Source organism: Hyperolius riggenbachi, chromosome 6, assembly GCF_040937935.1.
Source record: "Hyperolius riggenbachi isolate aHypRig1 chromosome 6, aHypRig1.pri, whole genome shotgun sequence".
Classification (NCBI taxonomy): Eukaryota; Metazoa; Chordata; class Amphibia; order Anura; family Hyperoliidae; genus Hyperolius; species Hyperolius riggenbachi.
Genome location: NC_090651.1, coordinates 270,773,236 through 270,795,483, shown reverse-complemented (window position 1 = coordinate 270,795,483; position 22,248 = coordinate 270,773,236). Strand labels below are relative to the sequence as shown.

Here is a 22,248-nt window from a genome sequence, read left to right as displayed (position 1 = left end):
CAAAAAAAAAGAATTATGCAAATCGGCCCAGCGGGGCCTGAGCGGTGCCTTCCGGCGGCATAGCCTGTGCTCAGCACGGGCTTACTGCCAGGGAGGTTAAAACATAAATTTTTTTTTCAATACCATCTGATTTAACTTCCCTGGCAGTATGATTATTTAAGGTCTAAAAGCCATGCATTTTTTCACAAGCTTTGAAACCCTAAAAACAAGAAGAAGAAAAAACACCACAGAGAGATCTGCAGCAGCTCCTGCATAAAACTCACTCAGGCACGGGATTACCTCTCTGAGCTGCGGATTTCCGCCCCGAGCCTGACTCGGGATTACCGCTAAAGAGGTTCAACTAAACAGTGTGCTACTATATTCTCTGTGAGGGCGTCAGGATGCAGACCAGTGTTGTCTTCAGAAATGTAATTTAATCAGCTAGGGTAAAGCCCTAGTTAAGTGGTCAAAAAGTAGAGGTGACCACTACTGGTTGGTGCCATATACATCATATTCAGTGTACCAAATTTCCATTGTCCTCGATTGTGTGTTGAATATTTTCCAGCCCCTCACCATACTTTGCTGCAGTTTTTGGTGATTTTCAAATATGCCTCAGCTTTCCAATACCGCTCTATTGAAACCCAAGCAAAGCATCCCCAACATCTTTCCAGACCCATCCAAGTGTTTCAGCTTTGTAGTCCCTAATAACCATAGACAAAGGCTGAGCCCACCTGTGACAGCAGTCAAGGACTGGTGAGAAAATGCACAGCACAGTGCTATGCAGTTTAGTCTGTGGTCTCAGAAGTATTACAACCAGTGGCGGTATGTCTGGGAGGTGAGACAATGGTGATTTTTTTTTTCTCTTTCCAAGAAGTAAACTGCATGAGATTGTGAAGTCCAATCATCTTTAATACAGCTCATTCTGGCAAAGGGGCTTCTTTTCATGGTGTTGGGCTTTGAAGAATACAGGCTACATATCTGTATTCTATTTCTCCACACTGTTCAACTTATGAAGTATGGTGCCCATTAGGACATCAGTGTTCTCCCCAGGCTCTTTTAGCTGGGAGCTCCACCCGGCTAATTTTGGCGAGCACAGGGCTGTCATTGGCTCACCTCTTCATCTTTCTCTTATGCTGTAAGTAGAGTTGCGCCGCCTCTGCATTCCCCCGTCGGTTGCCCGGCTACTTTCTCATGCCACCCGGCTGGCAAAAAATTCTGGAGAACACTACGACATGCAGCATCCACTACACTGGTGGTGACCATCTGGAATTTCTAGATTTGATCCTATACCCAGAGGATGGTAGACTTTTGAGTAGGGGGTTCCGTAAGACGACGGCCACTAATTCAATCTTACTCTACTCCAGTTACCATCCACGCCACATCCTTGATTCTATTCCCTACAGCCAATTTTTGAGGCTGAAAAGGAATAATTCAAAACAGGATGATTTTGAGGTACAGAGTAAACAGCTGGGGTTGAGACTACTAGCAAGAGGCTATCCCTTACCCCTCCTGGTCCAGGCGTACAATAAAGCCAATGGAATGTCACGATCCCAACTTTTAAAAGAGAAGGAGGGAGGAGGTAGTCTCAAGCAGCCCCCCAAAAGAACTGTCCCTTTTGTATTTAATTACTCACCCATGGCCGATAAGATACAGTCAAGTATCCATAAGAACTGGTCCAGTTTGAGGGAAAGCCCAGGCCTGAGATCCACGGTGGGGGACAGACCACTAATATCGTTTCGCAGAGCGCGTACGATCGGGGACATAGTAATGCGCAGCGAATACAGGATACCACGGAAATTGAATTGGCTGGAACGGTCGTTACCAGTTGGCAATTTTAAATGTCATAATTGCACACACTGTAGCCAATTCATTCCAGGTAAATCTGTATGTTTAGGGGGTATTACCCTGAAAATTAAGCAGTTTATGCACTGCAGATCGAAATTCGTAGTGTATGCAGTGGTCTGCCCCTGTCACCGTTTTTACATTGGTGAGACAACAAGACAGATGAGTACCCGTTTTCAGGAACACTATCATTCCATTGTGACGGGAAAAGGGGCAACGAGGATGATTATGCATGTTAGAGAGGAGAATGATGGAAACCCAGATGTCCTGATATCAATTACCAATGCCTGTGGTAATTTGGGTTTTAATGAACGCAATGAGCTGCATTGCTTCCTCGACAAAAATTGATGTGTAAGATATAAGTGAGGGCTGGCCCCCCCCCCCAGGTATTCCTACAGGTGGGGGACCTCCCCATAATCACTCCGCTGGGTATCCCCTACTGTGTACTGTGAAACAATCTATATGAACTGAATTTTATATTGGTCATTTTATGCATGTTCCTAAATTTGATTTATTATTCGGATTTTCTCTAGGCTTTGTAGATTTATATAATGGCCTTTTTAAACTCCCCCCTAAAGATTTAACTAGGGATGTAAGAACCTGTAGTTATGGGCAAGAAATAGCGGTTCGAGAGCTTATGCAACATGTTTTTGGGAATATGCTTTACTCTGCTTACAAACTTTCTGTTTTTAAATGGGATTATGTCTATGTATGTTTGATTTTGACTTTTTTCTCTTCTTTTGATCTTTTATAGGAGGTGGGCACCAGAAACCGCTGTGTATGCGCTTCCATAGCAACATACCAGCGTGGAACGCGGAAATCCGGCTCATTGATACCCCCAGGTTATGCACGCGAGAATTGTTGGAGCCGCGTGACCAGAGGAGGCCGCGGCTCTGATTGGAGGAGACTCCCGAGTAGCCCAACCCCGAAAGGGGCGGGTCCTCTTCCCGCTGTGCAGACTGGGTGGCTCGGAGTGAAGTCTCCTGTGGACGAACGCTCGGTAATGGGCCGGAAACTGCGGTTTGGTGAGTCCCTTCCATTTCGGACCTTTTTGCAATGTATCTATTTGCTGTATCTATTTGATATATATATATATATATATATATATATATATATATATATATATGTGTGTGTGTGCGTTAGTGTGGTTATTGGTCTCTGAGGAAGCAAGTAAATTGCGAAACGGCTGTCAGACCATCCGTGATGTGTATTTGTTTGGTGGGATTAAATAAAGTGGTGGTTTTTGCAACTCTATTGGTGCCCGGACTTTGCTTCTTTTGGTTGCTGAGTGGATCTCTTTTTCCGGAGGCACAGTGAGTTGACCACCAGCCCCCCACCATAGGCTGCCAGGCGCATCCAGTGCCGATTATTCTTTTCTCAAAGCTGCAAAGCATCCACTACTCAGCAGAACACAATTACATTTCCAAGAAGCTACTTGCGTGAGTGAGACACAGTCTGCATTATGTGAAAGGCATTGTTACTCCATCCTATCAGAAAGACGATCCATATCATATGGAAGAGAATAAGCTTGAATGTTTTACACACAAATAAATATACTTAAACGTATTTAGGGATGGTCAATGAGCGATAATTCTGAGCTGATGCTGATCACAGCTATTACTGCGGAAAAAAAAACAACCCATACTGAAATGTGAGGTATTGGTAGAAGTAACAATGGAAACATAGTAACCAAGGGCTTCCTACAGACAGCAGTTGACAAGGTTCTTAAGTGCAAAATTATGTATATAAACTATAGGGCACCTATTAGGAGTGGAGCTGGTAAATCAGTGTAAAAAAAAAAAAAATGCCAGGTAAAGCCTAACCATGGAGTGGGCAGTGTGGTTACTAGGGATAGGCAATGAGAAGCAAATAATTCTGAGCTGATGCAGGATTACGTAGATTTTGTATGCAGCTTAAAAATTATCCAATCAAATTTTACCTAAGCGAAATTTGATTGGTTCCTGCATAAATTTGCATGGAAAAATTTGCATAACCCAACTTGGCATTATTTGCATTTCATTGACCATCCCTCGTGGTTGTCCACCATTGCCTGCATCAAGCATTGAGGCCCCGTTCACAGTGATGTGGGGCAGTGCATTGGACGCTCTATAATGGGGCTTACCACCTATGCAATGTTCACAATGCGGCAGGTGTGTAACAGTACGGTAACACACTGCATGCAGTGTGTTACCAGTAAACTCACGCATTAACAGCAGGCGTGATGTATACTTTTCATTAACTGTAGGCTACACTGTATGCCACGCAACATGGCTGTAACGTGAGGTACGACTTTTACGGTCCATTGTGTTCCTGCTATACAGGGAAGGAACACACAACGTCCCATTGTAAGCGTGGGCCAAGGAAATACTGAAAGCTCATTATGGAGTAGGTGAAGGCAACCTAAGGGATGCTCAAAGTGACAGAATTTATTAAAAAAAAAAAAAAAACAAAGCCCATTTGAGAGATCTTCCCCTGTCCTCTGGGGATAATGCAACTTGAAAGCGCTTAGAGATACATGAATAAATTACATTTTTTGTAACACGATTGCAGTTGGGAGAGGTAAAGCTTAGGGTGACTCACTTTAAAGAGGAACGCCAGTGAAAATAATGTAATAAAAAAGTGCTTCATTTTTACAATAATTATGTATAATTGATTTAGTCAGTGTTTGCCCATTGTAAAATATTTCCTCTCCCTGATTTACATTCTGACATTTATCATATGGTGACATTTTTACTGCTGGCAGGTGATGTCAGTGGAAGGAGAAGCTGCTTTCTTTTTTGTCAGTTGGAAACATCTGTAAACAGCTGTTATTTCCCACAAAACAACAGGGCTCCCAACAGTGTGATGTCAGGACCATGATCCTGACATCACACTGTGGGAGGGGTTTCACCACAATATCAGTCATACAGAGCCCCGATAATCTGTTTGATAAAAGGAATAGATTTCTAGTGGAAAATGGGGTATCAGCTACCGATTGGGCCGAAGTTAAATTCTTGGTCACGGTTTCTCTTTAATAAAGTTGTTTTTTTTGCATACTGGAAATTCTGATGTTCTTGGAACAAACCGCATGTAAGCACCTCTTACATGTGTCTGCCTACTATAAATATTAATAGTTTAGAACTGTCACAATGCTGACAGTGTAATGCTCTCTGAATGAACACATGGCTGGCCTGAACTGTGAACCATTAGGTTTGCTCAGCATCCTATAACTTACCACTCTAGAGAAAAGTCGGAGTGTCTCCAGGTCCTCCAGGATATTGCTGTTCTTGGTGGTAATGAGTACCATGTAAAGTTTTTCCATAGGCTGGTAGACATAGCGAACACTTTCAGTTTCCACAAATGTGTGCTGTTTCCCTGTGTTCATTAATTTTGGGAAAGCAGCTAACAGTCCTTCAATCCGTGTGCGAGTCATCTCCACAAACTGACGTGACACTATGGCCTTCCCTGCCTTCGTACAGACCGCAGCAGCCAGCAGCACCTGAAAAAGGAAAACATTGAGAAACGTTCCACCAGTCGATTCTCAGATTGTAAAGTTCTACAACTAAATCATTGTGCTTAAGAGGAAAAAAAATCCTGATATATAAATTTCATGCAGAAATAGGCTGCATCTACAGTAGCAAAACTTTTTAGCATGCTTACATAGATAACCCGATAAGTCGGTTCAGCCAGAACAGCAGACCTCCCCCTCTTGCAGCCCTGAACTGATGTAACAACATTTCAAGCAAAGCACCAAACAATCACAGGCCCAGTGTCTACTGCTCTCTACTGCCCTACCCAATAAGTTCTGTACCTCATACCTCTGCAGGTGGCCATGCATTTGTATATCAAACACACGGCACCTGCGTAGCTCTGTACATCAAACACACGGCACCTGCGTAGCTCTGTACATCAAACACACGGCACCTGCGTAGCTCTGTACATCAAACACGCGGCACCTGCGTAGCTCTGTAACATCAAACACGCGGCACCTGCGTAGCTCTGTAACATCAAACACGCGGCACCTGCGTAGCTCTGTAACATCAAACACGCGGCACCTGCGTAGCTCTGTAACATCAAACACACAGCACCTGCATAGCTCCGTACATCAAACACACGGCACCTGCATAGCTCCATACATCAAACACGCGGCACCTGCGTAGCTCTGTACATCAAACACACGGCACCTGCGTAGCTTCGTACATCAAACACATGGCACCTGCACAGCTCTGTACATCAAACACGCGGCACCTGCGTAGCTCTGTACATCAAACACGCGGCACCTGCGTAGCTCTGTACATCAAACACACGGCACCTGCGTAGCTTCGTACATCAAACACATGGCACCTGCACAGCTCTGTACATCAAACACGCGGCACCTGCGTAGCTCTGTACATCAAACACACGGCACCTGCGTAGCTTCGTACATCAAACACATGGCACCTGCACAGCTCCGTACATCAAACACGCGGCACCTGCGTAGCTCTGTACATCAAACACACGGCACCTGCGTAGCTTCGTACATCAAACACATGGCACCTGCACAGCTCTGTACATCAAACACACGGCACCTGCGTAGCTTCGTACATCAAACACATGGCACCTGCACAGCTCTGTACATCAAACACGCGGCACCTGCGTAGCTCTGTACATCAAACACGCAGCACCTGCGTAGCTCTGTACATCAAACACACGGCACCTGCGTAGCTCCGTACATCAAACACACGGCACCTGCGTAGCTCTGTACATCAAACACACGGCACCTGCGTAGCTCTGTACATCAAACACACGGCACCTGTGTAGCTCTGTACATCAAACACACGGCACCTGCGTAGCTCTGTACATCAAACACACGGCACCTGTGTAGCTCTGTACATCAAACACACGGCACCTGCGTAGCTCTGTATATCAAACACACGGCACCTGCGTAGCCCTGTACATCAAACACATGGCACCTGCGCAGCTCTGTACATCAAGCACATGGCACCTGTGTAGCTCTGTACATCAAACACATGGCACCTGCGCAGCTCTGTACATCAAGCACACGGCACCTGCATGGTCTCCATTGTATGGAACAGCTCTAATTTGTGTATCAAAAACCAAGCAGCAGTGAATTATGAGGACAAACTGCTGTGTAACGCATAAGTGGGAACATCAGACAACACTTCTGCTGTTCTTGCGTACCGCACGATATATATGCATTGCTGAAAACGAGGCCCAATACAAGGAAAATGCAGCCATGCAATATCTTCACTCACACATATTAATACTGTATACTCTAGGTTCTCAACATGTGATTCTTTCACTCCACAAGGTAATCGAGTTGGGTGTAGGGGATGCTACAACTTGTCACAATCAATTACAGCGAGGTGCGGGATTAAAAAAAAAAAAAAATTATGAACGAGTAACCCTGAATATGTATTTTTAGTTAATTTAAAGCATAAAGGAAAGTTTAAAAAGCATTTGTACACAAATATTGAGAACTTCCCCAAAACATACGGTAATGTATTAAGGAGTACTTGAGACAATGGGGTACTCGGTATAACACCAAAGTTGTACATGCTGTAATAACATTGAGGGCCCGTTTCCACTAGAAGCATGCAAATTTGCATGCTTTTTTCAGATGTGAATTTGAATATGATGCGAATTTGCATATGTATGTTTTTACATGCAAATTCGTATGCATAACCAAATTTTTTTTTTTTTTTAGTTTTTCAATTCTATAGACATTAACAAAAAAGCATGCGAAAACGCAAAAAAAAAAAAAAAAAAGCGAATGAGAAAACGTCATGCAGGAATTCACAACACTGCTGTGCATACGGATTCTGCACACAGTTGAAATAGGCCCATTGAAATACATTGCTGTGTGAATCTCGGTGCAGGCATGTAGTGGAAACAGGTCTCGGAAACAATGCTCTAAGCTTAATCTTGATTGTACTCTTGCTCAGCAGCTGGCAGCCATCCAATAATGTGAACTCTGATCTCTACCTACCTATGACTCATGGCTTGCTCGCTGTACTTCCCCAACCATTCTTATACTCCAAAGTGTACTAATTTGTTGCATTTCACAGGTCCATTTCATAAATGTGAATACAATTAGCATCAACTCAGAACGATCAGCATCTCTTTAATTATCATTCGGTAGACATGCTCTCTCTAATGCCTGGTACACACCATGCAATTTCCCGTCAGATTGATAGCCAAACCGATAGTTTCCTACAGGTCTAATTTGAATTCCGATCTTTTTATGATCAATTTTGTATAGAAGTGTTTGTAAAAATGATCAGAAAAATCATCGAAACAGATCAGACCAGTTGTAAATCATTGATTTGACTGTACGATGGCGTAGTGGTTAGTGCTCTCGCATTGTGGTGTAGTGATTTGCGATCTCGTCTTGCAACGCTGTGTCCCTGCTTCAAATCCCAGCCAGGTGAGTATTTGTAAGGAGTTTGTATGTTCTCCCGATGTCTGCGAGCGTTTCCTCTGGGCACTCTGGTTTCCTCCCACATCCCGAAAACCTACAGATAAGTTAATTGGCTTCCCCCAAATTGGCCCTAGACTACGATACATACACTACATAATACATACATAGACATAGGATTATGGTAGGGATTAGATTATAAGACCCTCTGAGGGACAGTTAAAGAGACTCTGATGCGAGTCTAAAAGCATGTGATTACTGTAAAGCACTAGAGATAGTGCTAAAGCACCACATCCCCACGGCAAAATGGGGGGTTTATACCCCCAAATTCCCTCTGCAAAATCCATGACTTTCTTGGTTGTGGATTTTGCTGCTCATGGAGGCAGATCTTATGGCTGCAGCTCTGCCTCCATGCACGTCAATCGCCGCACGGATCTCCGCCTCTCCCCCGCCCATCTCTGTGAAGGCAGATTGAGAGGGGCGGGGAGAGGCGGCGATCAGCGGGGATTGACGCACTACAGCCATAAGCTCTGCCTCATCAGGAAGCGCTCCCCGGAATCAGGAGAGGGGATTGGGGGGTATAAACGCCCCGTTTTGCAGCAGGAATGTGGCACTTTAGCACTCTCTATAGCGCTTTACAGTAATCACATGCTTTTAGACTCGCTTCAGAGTCTCTTTAAGCGCCTACTCTGTACAGCACTGCGTAAGATGTCAGCGCAATATACAGGGCTGTGGAGTTGGTACAAAAAAAATAAAATAAAAATCATCCGACTCCTCAGTTTATGAAACCACCGACTCAGACTACAGGTACCCATAATTGTTCCGACTCCTTAGTTTAATTTTTACAAAGACTATGGATTTGGTTCAAAAATCATCCGACCATTTGGTATACTGAAACCACCGACTCTGACTCCAAGTACCCAAAATTGCTCCGACTCCACAGCCCTGCCTATAGAAGTACTAAATAATAATTCTGATGGGAAATTGCATGGTGTGAACCAGGCATCGCACAGGCTTTACAAAATGCTGAGTGGGAGTCAGGTTTAATATGGTTGGTCTCTATACAGAGACACACAACCAGGGCTGTGGAGTCGGTACAAAAATCTTCCAACTCCTCAGTTTCTGAAACCACAACGCCGACTCCGAATCCGGGTACCCAAAATTGCTCAGACTCCGACTCCTTAGCATAATACTTAACAGGGCGGCGGAATTTGTACAAAAATTATGCGACTCCGACTCCTCAGTTTCTGAAACCACGACTCCGACTCCAACTCCAGGTGCCCAAAATTGCCCCGACTCCGACTCCCCGACTCCGACTCCACAGCCCTGCACACAACTGTAGCTGCACAGAAACAATACAAGGGAGGACTTGGGCATATGACCATGGGGATGTTAGGCCCAAACAATCACCAGTTTATTTCTGACATACTCCATCAATAATCTATATACATCTTGGATCCATAGATGGTTGTATTTTTTGGATGGCTTTATATTTTGGGTAAAGGACGATATAAAGTTGCAAGACTTCTAAAGGCTGGTAAACATCCAATTTTACCACTTCCATATAGCATTAGGGCCAACAGATTTTGAATACTATGAACTAATAATATAATAATCCCAACATTTGTATAGCACTTTTCTCCTTTTTGACTCAAAGCGCTCAAGAGCTGCAGCCACTAAGGGCGCGCATAAAGGACCACCCTGCAGTGTTAGGAAGTCTTGCCCAAGGACTTCGTACTGAATCCAGACAGGGTTCAAACTCTGGTCTCCCATGTCAAAGGTGGTGCTCTTAACCAGTACACTATCCATCCACTAGAATAGATTGTGTAGGTAAATTCATACTACATGGAGTTGGTAAAATTGTCCAATCATCGGTCAATCAAAATTGGATGTGCATATGCACCCTTTGTGTTTATCTGCAATAATCAGATAGTGCACATTAACTCCAGGAACTCCAGTGAAAATAAAAAAAATGCTTCCTTTTTACAATAATTATGTATAAATGATTGAGTCAGTGTTTGCCCATCGTAAAATCTTTCCTCTCCCTGATTTACATTCTGACATTTATCTCATGGTGACATTTTTACTGCTGGCAGGTGATGTCACTGGAAGGAGATGCTGCTTGCTTTTTTGACAGTTGGAAACAGCTGTTATTTCCCACAATGCAACAAGGTTCCCACAGTGTTTTCAGCTTTGAGGCGCTGACATCACACTGTGGGAGGGGTTTCACCACAAAATCAGCCATACAGAGCCCCCTGATCTGTTTGTAAAAAGGAATAGATTTCTCATTGTAAAGGGGTATCAACTACTGGATGGGATGAAGTTCAATTCTTGGTTACGGTTTTTCTTGAACTCAATTTACGTAGTGACTTGCTCACATTGAGTAATGAGGTATACACATGCACCACTTACGCTGCTTAAGTATCATGCAATTTGCGCAAATCGATATGTAAATTGCGTAAATTCCGGTCATCAACATGCCCCACCTGCACACATTAATATTATTGTTAGTGAATCAACTCAATCATCACTTATGTCCTGTGATCTCCATTTTGGAAAAAAAAACAAAACAAAAAAAAAAAACACACAGGCTGTTTGGCCTTTTTTTTTTTTTTTTTTTTTTTTTAATATACACCTAGCATGGTTTCCAGTACAGGCGTTCTGAAGTGGCAAATCTAGGATTTTTTCTTTCACACTAGTACACAAGAACTTACACATCACTGCATATTATTGTGCTCATAAACATTATTATGAGGCTTAGTGTCTACACACAATAGCATTTAGCCAAATATTTAATCAGCAGTGATGTGAAAATTCTTGCCTACAGACCCGGAAACAAGGCACAGGATTTGGCCACATACAGACATCAGACCATAGTCTTTGGAAAATGAAAGATCACAGACCAATCTTACCACCCTTCATGTAGTATGAGAGCCATACTCTACACAGTCTTTTCTATGGAGCTGAACTCCCCATCAGACAGAAATCTTTGCAAGATGCTGCACCCACAGATGCTGTACAGACACAAAAGATCAGTATCTGCAAAAGATCTGTTCCTGCCAAAGATCCGTTCCTGCAAATTGCAATGATAGTCTATGAGATCTGCAGATCATCATACACACATGATTTAACTGACATTCATCTGCAGATCTGAAAATCTATCCTGGTGGATCAGATCTGCAGATGAATGTCAGTTAAATCATGTGTGTATGATGATCTGCAGATCTCATAGACTATCATTGCAATTTGCAGGAATGGATTTTTGGCAGGAACAGATCTTTTGCAGATACTGATCTTTTGTGTCTGTACAGCATCTGTGTGTGCAGCATCTTGCAAAGATTTTTTCCTGATGTGGAGTTCAGCTCCATAGAAAAGACTGTGTAGAGTATGGCTCTTATACTACAGGAAGGGTGGTAATATTGGTCTGTGATCTTTTATTTTCCAAAGACTATGGTCTGATGTCTGTATGTGGCCTTAGGCAGCTCAGAAAATCCATACAGGTGCTGTGTTCTCCCCATAAACTATTTCCAGCTGGGTGGCATGAAAAAGTAGCTGGGTGGGGCGAGATGAGAGAATGCAGAATGTGCACAACTCTGCTCACAGCATAGGAGGTGGTGAGCTGCTGACAGCCGGGTGCTCACTAAAACTAGCCGGGTGGAGCACCCAGCTAAAAGAGCCTGGGGAGAATACTACAGGTAAAAAGAGGAAAGAAGAAAAAGAGGAAGAAGAAGAAGAAAAAAAAAACAAGAAAAAAAAACAAAAAAACAACACAGACCGGAGCAGCAACACTAAAACAGTAAGGGCCCATTCACACAAGCGTTTTGCCGGCGATTTCGGCAAAACGCTCAAACACTAGCGCTTTTGAAAGCGCTAGTGTAATAAAGGGCTATGGCTCCGTTTTTGGGCGATTTGCGCTAATCGTCCAAAATCTCAAAAACGCAAACACCATTTTCAGGCGATTTCCCAGCGATCGCTTTTCAGGTTGTGCACTAACCTCAGAAGAAGCCAGGCGTTTTTGCCCTGCGAAACAGTCGTAAGGCCGTGCACCATATTGGCGCCCACACCTGCCACCTCCCACCATCCAGGTACAGCTTTTAAGCACCAGCAAGATATCTTTGTCTTCATGTTTTCACTAATGTCAGTTGTCAACAATATGTTGTTTATGGACACAATTCTACACTGCTTTTTATGCTGTCAATAAACTATAGTGCCAGACTCTTTCCGCTCCTCTTCATTTTTGCTAATAGAAGTACAATTGTCATGGGAGAAACCTTGATGCTTCTATTACTGACCTCATTTTACAAACAAGTACTGCTGGTGATGCTAATCTTCTGGCTATAATTGCTTTTAAATTACAGACCCAGAAAAAGTATGGATGGTCAGGGCCTATTCACACTAGGGCATTGGTCCTCAAACTAGTGCTACGTACACACATGCGACTACGATCGTTCATTGAGAACGACGAAGGAACTTTTAATTGATGAAAGAACGACCTAAGTAAAGTTAGTTTTAAATCGTGTGTAACGATCTGATTGTTAGAACGAACGTTACATCACGTAAAGCAACTATTGCGCTTGCGCATAAAAACGAGAAGTTTCATGGAGAAATAGCGAAATGCGCATGTCAAGCCTAGTACGAACGACCGTTTCCAACGATGTACTACTTTTGCAAACGATCATCGTTGGTAAAAATCCGCCAAGCTAGATCGTTCGTTTTTAACGATGTAGCTCGTCCGTCGTTAGACTTAATGATCGTTGGTTGCTTTTTTCAAACGATCGTCGTTTGAAACGATCGGGGAACGATTGTTTCAAACGACTATAGTCGCATGTGTGTACGCACCTTAAGGCCCGCGGGCCAAATGTGGCCCCCTGAGGCTTTTTTACTGCCCCCCACAAAATGTATTATAGATGCGGTTAGTTACATCTTTAAATATTGGTGGTCCGCATATAGAATGAAGCCAGAAAGCAGTAATTCGCTGGTTTCCAATCAAGTTTCACATCAAGTGACTCTGTTGTCCAATTGGACTGCAGGTTGTCACCTAGGTATGCTTTACTGTCTGGCCCGCCAAGACTTCTACATCATTTTATGTATACTCCGGCCCCCCAGCAGTCTGAAGTATGTTGACCTGGCACTCGACCCAAACCGTTTGGGGACCCTTGCACTAGGGCGATTAGCGGCCGTTTACCGCTAATCAAAGTGCTAGCGCAATTGTAACTATATGGCAGTGACCTCACTGCCGCGATTGCCGGCGATCCACGATTAGCAGCAACTGCAAACGTGTTGCATGCAGCATTTTGCCGCGATTGAAGAGCATGCTATTAAAGCACTGATTGCGATCGCAAAAAAAAAGTGAATTTGTACAGAGATTTTACTGCGATAATTGCGGTAAAATCACCTGCGCTAAGCGCTAGCGGTTTTGCGTTTACAAGTGTGAATGGGCCCTTAAGGAGATTTTGCAAAATGCAAGCTGATGCAAATTTTATGCAATCTGTTCCAAGAGGCAGGCGCTCACGGCGCTTACACAATCTTTTTATACTGTATGTTAAACTAATTATAACATATAACAGTGATACAGATTGAGTTGGTATACACAGTTCTTAAACCATAAAGTCCTTTTTAGAAAAGTCCATAGACTAGCATCCGCACAGTCGTTATTAAGCTTCCAACCATATAATATCCTCAACAATAGGCAGGACAGAGATGGCCACCACCAACACCCTTTGTGTGCCACTCACCGCTCTCTCTGACCAAAAGGTCAATAAACGCCTTGGGACAGTTCCCGGGTCGTCCCCCACCTCCTAGATCAAAATCCCCTCTCAGATCAGCAATGTCTCCTTTAAAGGGATGATTCTTCAAATGACCACCTCAGAGGAATAAACTCCACATAGTATAATAACGTCTTTAAAAATTTATTTAAAAAATAGCAGATACACTCACATGGTCCAATAGTATAAAAACGCTCAGAGTATTTTTGGACGGGCTCTCCCCCGTATAGGTGGCCTAGGCTGGCAGGCTTCCGACCTTCTGGGTTCCCTCCTGGACACCGCCGCGCGCTCAGTGTACCGGGACTCCCCTCCTAGGTCCGTCTCGCCGCCACGCCACTCCGTAGTGTGCTTGTCCGCTTCCGCATCAGGCTCCGCCCTATCGATTTCGTCACAAGTGACTCATCAGGGGCATGGAGCCTGATGCGTACTGCGGACGTTCTTAAGGAATTGTCACGCGACGACGCATGCGCTCATATTCCCTGTCTCCAGCCTGCAAACCTGCCATCTTGTGTTCAACAAAGTTATTACACTCATGATTACATTAAAACACATAATAGTACATATTTCCCTATCTACACATCCTACCCGCTGCCATCTAGTGTTCAGATTAAAATTGGCACCCTACATTTCACTACAAGACCATAGATTTTAAACCTTAGTCTATTCAGGATTTTGAGGCAGATATAAAACTCCTAAACATTGGAAAAAAATTTATAGTGGCCCATACTTATGGAGAATTTTTATCTCTTAGATTAGAATTTATACTGGTATTGGGGGCAGTGGACCGCCATACATCCTGTTTACAAAAAAGGTTGTGTGAATTTGAACAAATTGGGAATAGGTAATATAAATGTGTCCTTTAAACACTACAAATATTTGTAGGGAATAGATAACCTAAGAGATAAAAATTCTCCATAAGTATGGGCCACTATAAATTTTTTTCCAATGTTTAGGAGTTTTATATCTGCCTCAAAATCATGAATAGACTAAGGTTTAAAATCTATGGTCTTGTAGTGAAATGTAGGGTGCCAATTTTAATCTGAACACTAGATGGCAGCGGGTAGGATGTGTAGATAGGGAAATATGTACTATTATGTGTTTTAATGTAATCATGAGTGTAATAACTTTGTTGAACACAAGATGGCAGGTTTGCAGGCTGGAGACAGGGAATATGAGCGCATGCGTCGTCGCGTGACAATTCCTTAAGAACGTCCGCAGTACGCATCAGGCTCCATGCCCCTGATGAGTCACTTGTGACGAAATCGATAGGGCGGAGCCTGATGCGGAAGCGGACAAGCACACTACGGAGTGGCGTGGCGGCGAGACGGACCTAGGAGGGGAGTCCCGGTACACTGAGCGCGCGGCGGTGTCCAGGAGGGAACCCAGAAGGTCGGAAGCCTGCCAGCCTAGGCCACCTATACGGGGGAGAGCCCGTCCAAAAATACTCTGAGCGTTTTTATACTATTGGACCATGTGAGTGTATCTGCTATTTTTTAAATAAATTTTTAAAGACGTTATTATACTATGTGGAGTTTATTCCTCTGAGGTGGTCATTTGAAGAATCATCCCTTTAAAGGAGACATTGCTGATCTGAGAGGGGATTTTGATCTAGGAGGTGGGGGACGACCCGGGAACTGTCCCAAGGCGTTTATTGACCTTTTGGTCAGAGAGAGCGGTGAGTGGCACACAAAGGGTGTTGGTGGTGGCCATCTCTGTCCTGCCTATTGTTGAGGATATTATATGGTTGGAAGCTTAATAACGACTGTGCGGATGCTAGTCTATGGACTTTTCTAAAAAGGACTTTATGGTTTAAGAACTGTGTATACCAACTCAATCTGTATCACTGTTATATGTTATAATTAGTTTAACATACAGTATAAAAAGATTGTGTAAGCGCCGTGAGCGCCTGCCTCTTGGAACAGATATCATTTGTGAATTAAGAGGTGGCGAACAGGTGATTTGTGTATTTCTAAGTCTGAGGGTGGGTTCACCAGAGCTGAGAGCGCTACCTCTTTGGAATATTGTCCAAATTTTATGCAGCTTGAAAATAAACCAATCAGCCGCTTGGAATTATTAATATTGCGCTGCCCATACCCAGGTATTTTGATTAGATTTGTAGACACTACTCTGAAACTCCTAATTCGCATACTTTGCGTGATGATCTCAGATAGTGCTGTAGTCAGGGGCTCAGCATTAGAGGCAATGACCTAGTATTTTCACCAGCAAGTTATTGAACCTCTTACACACATACAAGGGCTTTAACCGGGCAAATATCAGGACTAGATCTGGTCGACAGTGCATGACTGAAACCGTGCAGATGCATCACTAGCCTCCTGTCTGGCGGCGCGTTCTGTTGCTATGGAGGAGGGCCGACAGAGTGAAGCACATCACGTGGGGAAAGCCTGAGTCGATCCACCAGGTGCAGATGTACACATGCAAGAGTCTCAGCCAAGAACCATCTACTGTATGCACAGAGCTTTAGGCAGAAGGAAAAGGTTTGAAGAAAATATCCTTGCACTTTGTGTCAACATTGGCTTTCTGAAATCAAGGTTTTGCTCCTCCCCAAGTTTTCTCAGTGGCACAGATCAGACAGTGCATTCATTTTCAAAGCAGGATTCTGTGCACACCACACTTTACTGCATGAGATATTATTCTAGTGTTAGTTACCACAGTACTGGTGCAATAGTAGTAAGGAGGGGAGGGGGAAGCAAATTCTCAAAGCCATCATGTTGATTAGTATAGATTGCTAGAATTATGTTTGGATCTAAACTGTTTAATTGAAAAATCTATTTTGTATCTGCACAAAGCGATTTTGTCATCGTTTTGCATTTTCCTATACCTTCCATTGAGGAAGAATCACCTCAAAAATAGCCCATGCACCGTTTATCTGAGCGGATCGGAAAAGAACAGCTCAGATGTGAACTCTCTCATAGGTAATCATTGCACAAGCGCTTTCAGGGCGATTTTGAAAATTGTTCAGCAGGTGGAGTTTAAAAGGAAATTAAACGCTCATCTGAAATATTTTAGACTATAAAGGGAAAAATATCCTTTTTGTACTAAAGTAGTAACTTTACAGTGACTTTAAAAAAGCAACATCAATGCTGCACAAGTCACTTTACAATTTAGTGTTATCAAAACAGACAGGAAGGTCAAAGTTTACTTTTTGTAGGCATGGCAAAAGTACAGTGTTGAGTGAAAACTACAACACAAGAAAGAATATAAAAGTTTACTTCAAAGTATAGAGAATTTCACTTTAAATCTCAATTAAACCCTGACAGAAAGATGGCTGTGAGGGCTCGTTTCCACTATTGCGGTGCGGAATCGCCTGGATTCCACCGCTGATGAACTCGCATGCGGATGGGATTCCGCATGCGTTTTTTGCCGCGAATTCGCATGCGAATTTGCATAGGTGAGGGTATATGCGATTTTAACCATGTCACTGCCTGTGTGAATTTACATTGGTACCTATGCGAATTCGCGGCAAAAAACGCATGGGGAAAACGCATGCGATTTCCCTAATAAAAACATTGCATGCGATTCGCATGCATTCCACTCGCAGGCGAATTCTGCGGCTCTTTTGTGCGTTTTTTCACCGCTGAAAAAAACGCACCTCAACAACGCTACAGTGGAAACAGGCCCATTCACTTGCATGCGGATTCACGATAGTGGAAACGAGCCCTCAAGGTCTGTTTCCCACATCCTATAGCCATGTACAAGCATGCGATAACCGTCGCCTGAAACGGCTGACGATCGTTATTAGTGTGTACAGCGGCTGCCAACTAATATTGCTCAGGCATTGGAGGTCGATAAGAATCTGTCCTGTGGGATCCTTAACGACTCCCGAGCATTACCGATCGCAATGCTATTGGTAATCCCCCCGCTAACTGATTGAAGCTGCTCCGTCGTCCCTCCACCCCCTTCATAGCAACAGAACACAATGCTAGCCTCAAGGCTAGGGAAGTGTCTGTACAGCATCGTTCCCCAAATTGCCGCCCGTTGGATCGTTTCCAGATCCCCAATTGGAGACAATTCTTGTATGTGTGTACTTAGTTTATGCCTATTGTTAGGTCTTTCTCTTCAGGTGGAATCCTAACCTGAAGAGTCGGAGTCACTGTATTTTTGTACCGACTCCACAGCCCTGGCAAAAACTACTGCTACACCTGTCAAATGTCTGCAAACTTTAGTGTTATGACGGAAGACTATGTGGCCTCTAGTCAAATAGAGTTTTCCCACCTTATTAATATAATATCTTTTGATCCCCTAGCAGGCAAATAAAACTCAAAATAAATGTATCACTGCCAGGAATGCTCTTGTGAGTAGCTGCCTACTCGTAACTACTCAGAATCAAAAAATTAATTACAGCAGCAGTGGGGGCGGGGGTTCCAGTCACTACCACACTTCCTCCTACAACATGGAAGGAGCAAGCGTGGTAGTGATGTGGAACGCGACTTGTAATGCAAAATCACTAAAATCAAAACGTGGACAGTGCAATACACGTTATGTAAGTAGAGCAAGTATTTATCTAATGTGGTTTTTTTTTTTAAGATAGTATGCCTGACCGCTCCTCTTTATAACGGAACTGTAGATAGGCATTAAACACACTGTTTCATTTACCTGGGGCTTCTGCAAGCCCCCAGGAGCCATCCTGTCCCGTGTCGGTCCTCCAGCCGCCAACTACTTTCGGTTTTCGCCACCGGGCCACTGCGCGGCTCTGGCCACGCGTATCCTTTCTTCACATTCCCATCTAAAATAGCGCTATTGCAGCAGGAAACGCGAAGAAAAGATACACGTGGCAGGGCTGTGCTGGTCTCCACTAACAATTCGAGGAACGGAAGTGGGAGAACCGAGGTTCGTCAGGACGGCTGCTGGGGGCTTGCAGAAGCCCCAGGGAAGTGAAACAGTGTGTTTGGTGCCTATCTACAGTTTTGCTTTAAGGTCCATACATGCACAATAACTGCTGGCCATTAGGATTTGAATGCAATCCCATATGCTGGGCATACACGGCGCGTCCCCACTCGTCTGTGTGGGCGCATGGAACGATTCCCGCTCGTCCCCGCGGGCACTTCCTTATCAGCGCTTCGTTTTTGCCCATTGTCCGCCCACAGGGATCAAGCCGGGAATCGATCCACGCGGTGATCGGACACGTTGGAAATTATCAATCGAGCCATCAGCGGCTCGATTGATAAGAAAATACACCGCCGTGTATGCCCAGCATTAAGGTCCGTACACACGCTGGACTGGAGGCAACGACGGGTCCGTCGTCACCTCCCGCTGGGTGGGCGTTCCAGCGACAGTCCGGCGTGTGTACAGTCTGTCGGCGGACTGATACGGCTGTTTCTGAGCGATCCGCCGGGCGGATCGCTCAGAAACAGCCGTACCAGTCTGCAGACAGACTGTACACACGCCGGACTGTCGCTGGAACGCCCACCCAGCGGGAGGTGACGACGGACCCGTCGTTGCCTCCAGTCCAGCGTGTGTACGGACCTTTAGGTGACAGTTCGGGGACAACTGCTATACAGATGTGTCAGTGACCTAGAGGGGAGGAAGATCGATTAGTGGGAGGAGTAAGAATGAGAACAATGGGCTCGGCTGAGACTATCAGACACTCTTGATCTCTCTGTGACACACTGGATTCTCAGCAGAAGCAGCCTTGGCTTAAGGTCCGTACACACGCCGGACTTTAGGCAACGACGGGTCCGTCGTTGCCTCCCGCTGGGTGGGCGTGCCAGCGACAGTCCGGCGTGTGTACGCTCTGTCGTCAGACTGATACGGCTGTTTCTGAGCGATCCGCCCGGCGGATCGCTCAGAAACAGCCGTATCAGTCTGACGACAGAGCGTACACACGCCGGACTGTCGCTGGCACGCCCACCCAGCGGGAGGCAACGACGGACCCGTCGTTGCCTAAAGTCCGGCGTGTGTACGGACCTTAAGAATCATCTGGCTTGTTGTTTACAAGACACTAGTATGCGCGGAAGACTACTGAACTACTGTATATTCCTGCGTATAAGACTACTTTTTAACCCTTGAAAATCTTCTGAAAAGTTGGGGGTCGTCTTATACGCCGGGTGTCATTGATGCCGGGTGATACCCCCTATCCTGTTACTGCCTCTCAGATCTCGCTGCTGAGGACTGTAGTGAAGCGGCGCAGTCGCATATGTGTGAGATCTGAGAGGCAGAGAGGGAGTAAGGCCTCTTGCACACTGCATGCATTTCAGATTCCGATTCCGCTTTTTAATCTGTTTTTACATCCGATTCCGATTCAGATTTTTAATCTTAACTGCATGCTGCGTTTTTTGATCCGTTTTTCTGTTGAATGTATTCAAGGAAAATCGGAATCGGAAACGGAATCGGAAAACTGATTTGCAGTGTGCAGGGAGCCTAAATAGGATACAAGGGTGGGCCAGAGGGGTGAAAGAGGCGTATTTTATGGGCACAGCGCGATCTATTCTTCCATACTGCTCTAATAAACAGGGAGAGCTGACCAATCCACTTAGGGGAGAGGGAGAGTTCACCTATACAACCAGTCAATTGACTATATACTGGGTACCACATACAGTACAGCACCAGTATATGATTTTTTTTTTTTTTATTTGGTGTACGTTGGAAGAGGGGTAGTCTTATACGGTGAGTATATCACAAACTTCATATTTTAACTGAAAAAGTTGGGGGGTCGTCTTATACACCCAGTCGTCTTATACGCCGGAATATACAGTACATTTTCACAAACCGCATGCAATTCCCATTGTCAGCTAACGCATGCAAAAAACGCATCTTAAAAACAAAAAGAAACATTGCGGAAAAGCCCTCAATCACATAGTTTGAGGGTCCATCTAACATACGTATTCACTTTAGAGCATCCGATTTTATATTGGGTAATATGCTAAAATCATTTACACATGTACTTAACATCTTATCTAATATGAATTTCCTAAAGCACCCCATTAAAAATAAAATATCTTCTTCCAATGCAATCAATAGGATTTGCAGGATTGTAAGAACTCAGAAGAAATCGACTATTTCCAACATGTCCGATCTGATTTCCAATTGATTTTCCATAGAAGTGAATGGAAAATTGATTTGGAAATCAGATCGGACATGAATTGACAGTGAATCTGTCGTGTGTACCTAGCATAATGCTGGGAATACACCATTATGCTGGTAATGCGCGCCTCGATTTTGCAGCTCGACTCTCCCACTCGATCGATCCCCTGCTCGATTCCACAGGCGATTCTCTTTATCTTCCACTCGTTTTTCTTTCTCTCTTTCCCCCCCCCCCCCCCAATACAATTTTTATTGAATTTTGTAAGACAAATAAGTGAGAATAAATTAACAATATGCAGGATACATTAACCTCTCATTTTTCTTATCTTTTTCCATTGTGGTCAATGCGGAATCGAGCGGCGAAACAATCGAGCATGTCTGAAATTATCTATCGAGCCATCTAAATGGCTCAAAAACAAAACCGTGTACACCCAGCACAAGATTATTTTTGACAGATAGATGGTTCGAGAGATAATTTCCGACGTGTCTGATCTGATTTTCTGATCATTTCTCATAGAAGTGAATGAAAATTGATCAGAAAAAAATGATCAGGGAATCAGACAGTAAAGCTGCTGAAAAATCTCATTGTGTATTCACAGCATAAAAACTAAGGGCCTGAGCCCAAACTTTGCACAGGACTAATAGGGTTCAAAGATACTGACACCTGACAGCTCATCGTTCAGTTAATTCCAATTCCCACTGAGCAAAACAAACAAGTGGCAAGTTGAATCCCAAATTGCACCTCTATCTACTGATATTTATACAGATAGTGACGGTAATAAGGACGATTTATAAGATTGACAACAATATAGACACAAGTCAGTATGTGTAGCAGCGGTAAAACATAAGGGATCATTTACTGTTCACAAGCCACACAAGCAGGCTGTCATCAGAAGAGCTGAGGTCACATCAGTCACTCCAGCAAAGAGCGCCGCTTCCCCGGGACACTCTCCCTGTCACACAGACAGCCCCATACACTCCTCAGCACCCCGTCACCCCAGCCGACCCCGGTCCCCTACAAATGTCACTTGTGCCAGAGACTTCCCCGGCCCTGCTCTGTCACTGTCCCCGCCGCTGCCCGCACAGGCTCCGCGCTCCGGCCTCACCATGGTTGCGGTTGCCCAAGAGGGTTGTCAGGCCTGTCCGTCCACTGCCTAGTTTCTGACGAACCAGCACTCGGTATGGCAGTCCGGGGGCCACGTCTTCAACAGGAAGTTACGTGAG

General features: G+C 44.4%; 1 protein-coding gene across 1 annotated transcript in view; it reads right to left on the bottom strand.

Moving 5' to 3' along the window:
* Positions 1–22,248, bottom strand: part of ARCN1 (archain 1) — a 62,009-nt gene extending 39,761 nt beyond the window's left edge. Inside the window, exons 1-2 of the mRNA XM_068240816.1 lie at positions 22,131–22,248; positions 5,036–5,299 (exon numbers count right to left, since the gene is read on the bottom strand). Of these exons, the coding sequence (XP_068096917.1) occupies positions 5,036–5,299; positions 22,131–22,133 (267 nt within the window). The 5' untranslated portion in view covers positions 22,134–22,248. The remainder of the gene's footprint in view (positions 1–5,035; positions 5,300–22,130) is intronic.